General features: G+C 37.8%; 1 protein-coding gene across 2 annotated transcripts; it reads right to left on the bottom strand.

Moving 5' to 3' along the window:
- Positions 1-2,484: 2,484 nt before the first annotated feature.
- RANBP1 (RAN binding protein 1) lies at positions 2,485-9,328 on the bottom strand. 2 transcript variants are annotated; one of them, XM_075216836.1, is made up of 6 exons: positions 9,182-9,328; positions 7,301-7,437; positions 6,000-6,157; positions 5,378-5,506; positions 4,646-4,711; positions 2,485-4,043 (listed from the first exon to the last, which is right to left on the bottom strand). In XM_075216836.1, exons 1-6 carry the CDS (start codon positions 9,194-9,196, stop codon positions 3,916-3,918), a joined length of 633 nt encoding a protein of 210 aa, XP_075072937.1. In that variant the 5' UTR covers positions 9,197-9,328; the 3' UTR covers positions 2,485-3,915. The 2 variants fall into 2 exon arrangements, with proteins under 2 accessions (XP_075072937.1, XP_075072929.1); XM_075216828.1 differs by having other exon boundaries at positions 2,485-4,046; positions 9,182-9,327.
- Positions 9,329-9,352: the final 24 nt, after the last annotated feature.

Raw genomic sequence — 9,352 nt, 5'->3', positions numbered from 1 at the left:
CGACATAATTATGCCAAGGCTTACATCGCACAACATGCATAGCACACACTTAATGTTGAAAATTGTATAAAACTAGGCAGTTCTCATATTTCGTTTGATTTTCAACATTTGCAAAACGCTTCCCAACAACCAAAACTTCAGGAACCTCTTTATCAAAAGCACAGGAAGGACACATCCGTTTTGGGGGCCCTCTTCCACTGACACTGAAACCAAGCAGTCAGACAGACCTGTATTAGCACTGTACCTAAATGGTATATTCAGTGTTCAGTATAACAGACATAAATCCCTACACAGAAACTGGTTCAGAATGGGGTCATCATAGAAGCAAAATTCCACAGGAACGTGCACCAGGCTGGGGCAGCCACTTAAGATTAGGGGAGGGGGTGGGGTAGATGTATCTTATCTAGATTTTAGTAAGGCTTTTGACACTATGCCACATCGCAGACTGCTACAGTCCCAAGCTTCTGAGTTTATTTTAAGATGGTTCAATGGATAAGATTTTGGTTGCAGGACAGAAAAGTTATAGTAAATGGATTACATTCACAGGAGAGAAAGGTTACCGATGGAGTATCCTAGGGATCTGTACTTGGACCAGTGCTTTTTAATATATTGGTGACATAACAGACGGTATTGAAGGGAAAGTATGCCTCTTTGCAGAGGACACAAAGATATGCAACAAGGCAGACACACCAGAAGGGGTAAAACAGATAGTTGATAATCTAGATCAGTGTTGGCTAATCTGTGACACTCCAGATGTTGTGAAACTACAAGTCCCAGCATGCTTTACCAATATATAGCAGCTTATTGCTGGAAGGGTATGCTGGGACTTGTAGCTTCACAAGCACCTGGAGTGTCACAGATTAGTCAACACTGATCTAGGTAGACTAGAGGAATGGTCAAGTGAGCGGCAACTAGTTTAATGCCAAAAAATGCAAAATCATGTACTTGGGTCTCAAAAACCTAAAGGCTAAATCTAGTATTAATGGCACTGTAATGGAAACTACTGAGGAAAGGTATCAAGGAGTCACTATTTCAGGTGACTTAAAAGGCAAGTAAGCAATGTAACAAAGCAATGAGGAAGACAAGTCTGAGCCTTGGTTGCATTGTGATTAATCTCACAGAGGATAGCTACAAATAAAAACCGAATTTATGAAAAACCGATTTCAGTATAAACTTACCTCAAAACCGACGCTGCACATCTCCGATGGGACCACCATGGTGACAGCAAGTTATTCTGAATGGACAGGTGTTCGGCAGTACAGTTTCACATCATCGCGACTTCTATCAATGTTAATTTAAAGCGGCAATATCGGGTTGTTTTTAAACACTTAACCTGCCTGGTCTCACCATTGCCACTTTAAATTAACATTGATAGAAGTCGCTATTTATATTGAAATTGGTTTTTCATAGATTTGTTTTTTATTTGTAGGTGTCCTCAGTGTCGATTTGTGGAGTGGCCTACAGCACAAAGGTACTAAAAGATTTTAATATGCATAGCCTGGAGCAAAGGGAATGAGGGGGACATGACAAACTTTCAAATATATCAAAGGTTTTAACAAAGTACAGGAGGGAAATATTCTTCAAAGGAAGAGAAACATTAGAACACGAGGAGATGCACTGAAATTGGAGGGAAGTAGGTTCAGAAGAAATGCTACTTCACAGAAAGGGTTATTGATAAGTTGAATAGCATCCCATCAGAGGTGGCAGAGGAAAACATAGTAGAGCAATTTAAACATGTTTGGAATAGACAAAGATATCCTTACAGAGAATAAAGGATCAGATAGGATGTGATGCTACCATAGGTTAAAAATTGGCCAGACTGGTTCTGACTGCCGTCAAATTCTGTTTCTAGATTGCTTGTCAATTATTGAGTATTATCACTATTACAACTTACCTATCACATAGATACAAGAATGGAATGAATCAGGTCCACAGTGCCTTGAAAAAAAGATCTATTAATGCGGCCACTTCTGGGACTAGCCCCACTTACTCCTAACTTATGGACTAATAGAATATGCCAAGGAGGGAAAGAAAAATAAAATAACCCAAACCTTCTTTAAAATGAAAATTAAAATGTTTGTCCCCTATAAATTAATCTTGCAATATATTTCTGAGTTTGGTCCCAAAAGTAATTTTGGTAAGTAGTGTGCAATCATGGAAAGGCAGGCAGGCATTTTCTCCAAAACAAAATTGACAAAACTAGTCATTCAAATCTGTACATAAGAACACAAAAGGTGCTAGAATGAGTGCGTTTTAAACAAAGCCGAAACAGTGGTTCAAGAGCAGAAAAAAAATTAAAAAAAATCAGGTACTCCATGTATACTACTAGCTGAATGTGCAGATATAAAATAGTGGTTTCTATTCTGACACTAGAAAGATGTGATGCAAGTGGGTAAATAAGAAACAGTGATGAAGTACTGAACTAATCCTAAAATGCAGCTGCAATATTTGTAACACTTATTGACAAACTCAAAGATATAATGCTATCTTGAAACAGTGGGTCCATCTTTATTGATTTTGTCTCATGAAACTATAGATAACTATTTTATGACTGAAGAAATAACCTCTTCAAGAATTAACAAACTTATTTTGGAGTTTTATTTACAACAGAATTGCATGTGCATCAGTTAATTCATTTTTCTCATAAACTACTGCAGTATAATACTTTATAATCAAATGCAAAGAATTCTAAACCGGGTGGGGGGTGGGGGGGAAGCCATTACAGCAATGTGACCACCAATGTCCTGTGAACATTTTAGTGAATACAAAAGCTGTGGTTGACATTAGCCTCTCGAACATGGGCTATCATAAGAGCTAAACAAAGTGGCTCTGGCAGACGTGTGTGGCACTAGATTCTAAATGCCTCATTCAAGCCGACAGTGTTAGAAGTGCAGGAAACATGCACTGAACTTCAGTTAACAAGAAAGACCAGAGAATTCATGGTCACAATTTTAACAGTAATACGGAGTTACGCATTCTTCAGCTGCCATCAGCCACTGAGTACACCACTAAGTGTTTTACAGGTAATTCCTTATTAGAGTCACTACTAGAACATGAAAAAAAAAAAAAGGCAACTCTTATACACAATGTAGCTGCTGCTGGAATACAAGTCTGCAAGACAGCAGTTTAAAACATACCATTATGCAGCAACTTTTCCATAACACAAGCCTTAAGATGTTGTTTAAATTGAAAAGCAAGTCTTTCAGGCATGGCTTTAAACCTCAAGAGTACATTCTAAATCGAGATAAATTAGCATTACTGACACTGAAAAGTAGGTGTGATTCCAAGCTAGGATACCTCCTCCCTTCGCAGGGAAGAAAACGAATGACAATGCCTCAATCCATTCTTTGGTGATCTAGCACCAAGTGATACACTTACTGGTGTTGTGTAGAAATGGAAATATTTTCGGTCTAAAGCATCCACACTAACAAAATGCCATTTATGAAAAGTCACCAGATATAATTCTCAGCTCAAATTTATTAATTAAACAGAGTCATCCTAGCAGGGTCAAAACAAAAAATATAACCCATTCAATCTTTTCAACTGAAAACATCTCTCTAAAGAAATGTGATGCTCAAGTTATTATATCTCCACTTATAAAGAGCCACACCCACGAATGTCCCTGGCTGAGATATTATACTTAAATGCTTAACCATTATAGATTCCAGTGCCAATTTTAGTACATTTTCAAACTGGTTTTATTCGTTACTTTGGATGACTATAAATAAGTGTTTCCACTATGGAAAAAGAAAGTGAACACAGTACATTTTCATGACTGGGGAATGGATTTGTTTCTTGAAGAATTCTTCTGAAGGGCAAAAGCTTAGAAAAAACAACCTGAATGTTTAAACTCAGTTCTTTTTCCTTAGTTATAAAGTCCCTTGTAAAAAATAAAAATACAAGACTCTAGATGACTTATTGCTGGTCTCCTGTTTTTTCTTGCTTGATGTCCTTCTCTTTGTTTTGAACCTTGCTCTCCTCCTTTACAGACAGTTCTTCTAGTTTTTCTGCCACTTTGTCAGCACTATCGTTTTTGGTCGAGTCTTCTGAAAACAAAATGGATTGACGCATCAGTATACGCAGACAGTCAACAGCGCTGAGCTCCTCAGTACTAGCAGTACAAACTGGGTATTTACATTTCCAAATACTATAAATGCAGATAGAAACAATTATTGGTAGCCTATGGCAGGGTTTTTCGACTCCAATACTCTAGGTCATGTATTGAGGACTTTCCCCTATGGAAATAGGTGGGATTATTACCGACCCAATCAAACTACACTGGGAGGCATAACACCAGAGCACAGGGAAACATGCTACTACTACATGTTACCATGTACGAGACACTGAGGATCATTGGAAGGGACCTAAATTAACAGCTTTTATAGGGAACAAACAATGTTTATATTTGCCAAGAAACAATGACAAGTTGGCGAAACAAGTTAAGACACAATAAGCAATTAACAACAAGTTAGGATTTCGATACTGTCCCATTATCAAAACAAACAAATTTTCTCCAGAGTAGAAAAAGTGTTGAAATGATCCTGGACTTTATTTAGCAGACTGAAAAAGCGCTGTAACTGAAGGTTGCAGTTGTGCACAGAGTGAGTCTGCAATGTGTCAGGGAAGAGGCCATTGAATAACATACCTTTTGTGTCCTTCTCCTTTACTTCACTTCTGCATTCTTCAAACTTTGCTTTGAACTTCTGGGCATCTAATTTTTAGAGAGGGTAAAAAAAAAAAGCAGCTAATCAAACAAGAAACAGCATTTTCAGCAGAGTCAACAGTTATAAATACGCAAAAGACTAGGGAACTATATAAATCCTAGAAGTACTGTGCATTATGGCAAACCTAACATACCATGTTTGAACTCCCCAACCTTCAATGACTTGCCACAGAGTGTAGGCCACATTAATCAAGAGGAACAGCAGGTACCCAATCTAAGATACACAGGTGAGTGACAGACTGAGAAGTATTACTTCCTACTGTAACTGACGCTGTGCATGTCGCAGATCGAAATGCTTTGTCATCACATTATCTTAACTCATTTAGGAAACGCACTACTGCACGCAGATAGTCAACTCCCTTTTCAATATGCATGAACTGACTCGCCTTCAATAAGTTATATTTTTAATTGGAGAGAATGCAGTGCAAACAATGTACTAAGCACTTACTCTGAATTTAAACAAGGTTAAAGTGGACAATACTGCTACTACAGTATAAGCAAGTCTATTGAGACAAAGTATCCCATAAATTCACAAATTAGTTCTGTTACTTTTAATTTCAGGTACTTTTAATTTCAGGTACAGAATACTTTAAAGTTTTGATTTACATATCACATTCACAAATACACTCAATGGGTTCCATTTAAAATACTCACTTTCTGCATTTAAAAAACGAATGGCCAGTAGCTCCGGTTTCGGTGCTTCATCAGCATAATCTGCATATGTATTCCAGACCCACGCTCGGTCACTTCCAGCATTGGGTTTCAGCTCCATCGCAGGTGTAACTGGAAGACCAAAAGTCTTCATTCTTCACATTGTAATACACTATGTGATCGGGATCCAACAACTCTTTAGATAGCCAAAGCTATCAAGTTTATTTGGTGTGGGAATACTGGGGGAGATGCTAGAGATTATTAATTTAGGTCTGTTTTGCTGGTTACTTATAATTTACAGACAGAGACCAGGCAAGTTTTAATGGCAAAATACATATCTTCATTTCCTGGTCCAGTGTGCAATAGAATTGTTTATTAACTACATAAATGACCAAAACTTGAGCAAAGAAAAAAAATGAAACTGAGAAAACAATTTTCCTGTGAGATCTATCAAGTGTGGTGATGAAGTGATACATCCCAATTCAAAGTCTAACATGAAGGCTGCAGATGATAGCAAAAGTTATATTTGGGCTTTGGACAGGAAACACTTGACTTGTGTTGTGCAATACACAGTTTTTCCAATACAATGGTAGTGACACTACTACTAGTGACACTTATTGCTTACCATAATGATTAGCGCAGATTTTAAGTGTCTTATCTCTCCTCATCAAAAGGCGTATTGTTCCTCTCTCCTTGTGTTTGAGCAGTTTAACATCACCAGTGCCTCTTTCTTTCCATTCTGGTGGGTCATTTTCAGAAGCAAACCGAAACAACTTTGCTCTCCTGCAAAAGGAGCGGGTTACAATTTCAACATGGTATTATCAGAACTCATACTAGAGTAAACAAGTGCCAGGTTTAAAAGGGAAACCACTTAATTTCAGAAAAGAAACCACAACATAGTGTATGTTGTATTATCATAAGAATGCAGTTCCAACACTTGCTAGAGCACCCCCTTCTGACATTTTAGTGAATTGCAAGGAATATTCATTTAGCATATAAAAACCATGTTCTCTCACTAGAATTATTAAAGATTATAGAAGTAATATAATCAGCTGCCAAGACAAAAAATATGGATTAATTACAACTGAATACAGGTAATTTGATTTCTCCAGCAACAACTTAAAATAGGGAGACAAGCCTATTAAAAGGGTAATGGGTTAAAAGATGTTTTTATCCATAGATAGAACCTTTTCATGTCCTAGTGGTTGATACTATAACCCATATTAACCAAAGTCCCCAATGACTTAGGAGAAATACCAATAGGAGACTTGTTATATTAACACACACCTATTTAGTCTGTTTATACTTTGAATAAAAGGTCCACCTAGCAGCTTAAAGCTATAAAATAAATACAAATATAATTAGAATAGCATGTCCACTAAAGAACATTTCAGAGTGCCTGTGTGAACTTCAAATTGTTTCTAAAAGAGGACAACAGACTTCAGCTGCCTTTCCTTTTTTCAATGAACTTGTAGCTTAGAAATAGAACTTAAAAAGGTGTTCCCGTATGTGCGATAAAGCGAATGCTAAAAATTATTATTTTTTATCCACAAGTGAAAACAATAATCACATACAGAAGTAGCAAAATCCTAATAGGTTCACGTAGTTTTAATATTTGTAAATTTTCAAAACTTGACCTTATATTTTACCATTTTAAAATGAAACTGTCACCAAGCCCTAAGCTCTCTAGCTTTATAGTTTGAAAAAAAAGTCTGCTCAAGAGAGATCATAGCACATAAATAGTAATTTAAATAAAACAAATATCAGACCCTGGGTATTTAAAACCTAGTGACATCATGCCATTTAACAGTTATCCTTTCCAATGTGTAATGGCATACAAACCACTACCTATACTGCAGATTTGTGAGTGTTTCAAAATGCCTTTTCACATGATTTGCACTTTAGCCAAGCCAAATATAAACTCACATCTTAAATAGCTCTTCTTCATCCTCCTCAAGCGTCTTAATCTCTTGCTCCGGCAGTGAAACAATAGGTTCAAAGTGGGGATCATGATTGGGATCTTCTGTGTTTTCGACAGTGGGCTCATGCTCCTCTGGTGTTTCCTGCAAATAAACAAAGAAACTACTTAGTTTGAAGACACTGTCAAACAAACTATACAACCCCCCTCAAACTACATTTTGTGATCTCAGTGGCTTTTAAAATGTTCAATATAAATTGCAAGGAGTGTGGGGAGATGGTTACATCCGGCCTCCTTGGGTGCTGTTACAAGGCAGTGCTACAGTTTGTAATATTTATGTTGCCTATGTAATATCCACCACACAAAGCTTTAGAAAAGGCAGAAAACAAAACACTTGTGAAATTGAGAATTGACATTATGTTTTGCTCATCATTTGACTTCCTCTCAACCTATAGAACTTGCAAACATTGACTGTCCTGCTTTACATGAGCCACTCATTTGTTATACCTAAAGAAAAAAAAAAGTTTAACTGGAATTGTGCTGAACCAGTGCTCAGTCAACAGAATTATGAACAATAGCAGGCAAATGCAGCAAAGCTTTAAAGGGGTTTTAACTCCACATGTGCAGAGAACAAATAAAGATTCCAATTTTTGTATCACAACCTTATCAAGGGCCATGAACAATTGTAGACATATTAGGTTATCCGTCTCAAAACTAGTGCAATCATTTAGCTTTTAAGCATATAAAATACAATAATAATTCTAATTTCTTATTGGTAGCAGGGACTACAGCACAAGGACTACTATAGATAATGCCTGCATATTCTGTACAGACAAGGAATAAAGCTCACTTTACTAAAAAAAAAATAGTTCTGAAGTTTGCCAGATTTTTTTCAAACACATAAAAAAAAATCTATTACCTACTGGTTTAGTCACTGATTTTACTGATATATGTATTACATTATTGCTGTAATAAAATTAGAACAGGGGATACATAACAATCATCAACATTTATTTATATAGCGCCAAATTCCGTAGCGCTTTACAATTGGGAACAAACATTAAGACAATGCTGGGCAATACATACAGACAGAGAGGTAAGAGAACCCTGCTCGCAAGCTTACAATCTATAGGGATATATTTGTAGTTTAAACATTACTTAATTGAAGATTAATTTCAGCAATTCGCAACACAGTCAATACATACAAGTATAGTATTGTAGAAAAGGATGCACTAGCATCATTTTCAGAAACAGGATGGCTAATCTTAGAGTGTGAGGTGACGTTTCCAGTTAAGCAAATTGGCAATTATTTAGAAAACCTGCAAAAATGTCTCATTAAATTTTCCAAGCAAAAAAAATAATGAGAAACTCGTGTGATCAATAAACTAAAGATGTATCTGCAATAACTAAAGGTATAAAATGTACGGATAGAGCAGCAGAGCCTGCAAGGATGGAAACAAGATCTGTGGTATGTCGAACAGAACTTATACCACACAAAACACTAACTACTACACCTCACATACTGCAGACAGTGTCCCCACAGGAGGATTGAAAAGGACCAAGATAAATAAAAACGCTTCAGACACAGAATAATATATGCACACATGTATATAATGTGCACACATGTATACAATGTACATACACACACTACCAATACACACGCATTGAACTCCGTACAGCAGCCAGTTGCTGCTGCCCTCACACTCAGCCCCCAGGTACAGACTACACCACCCGGCGGCGGCCTCTCCCCGTGACACCACGAGAGGTGGCTCCGTCTGAGGCCCCCGCCCTAACAGTCGCCGGCCGGCCCGGCACACACCGCCCCCACGGATAATAACTACTCTCCTGGGGAGGATGACGGGAGAGAAAAGCGACGAGCGGGGCTTTACCTTGGCGTCGGCCATCAGGCGGAGGATGGGGGCAGATTACGCGGCTGTGCTGAGGGGGATCCGTGGATGTCGAGCTTCGTCCGTGGTTTCGCGCTGTTTTTCCTCCCTCCCACCGGCCGGACGTAATGTCGTACGTAAGACGTACTATACACCGCGAAACGTTCTGACGCC

This window comes from Mixophyes fleayi, chromosome 1 (genome assembly GCF_038048845.1).
Source record: "Mixophyes fleayi isolate aMixFle1 chromosome 1, aMixFle1.hap1, whole genome shotgun sequence".
NCBI lineage: Eukaryota > Metazoa > Chordata > Amphibia > Anura > Limnodynastidae > Mixophyes > Mixophyes fleayi.
This window is presented reverse-complemented; position numbering and strand designations above follow the sequence as displayed.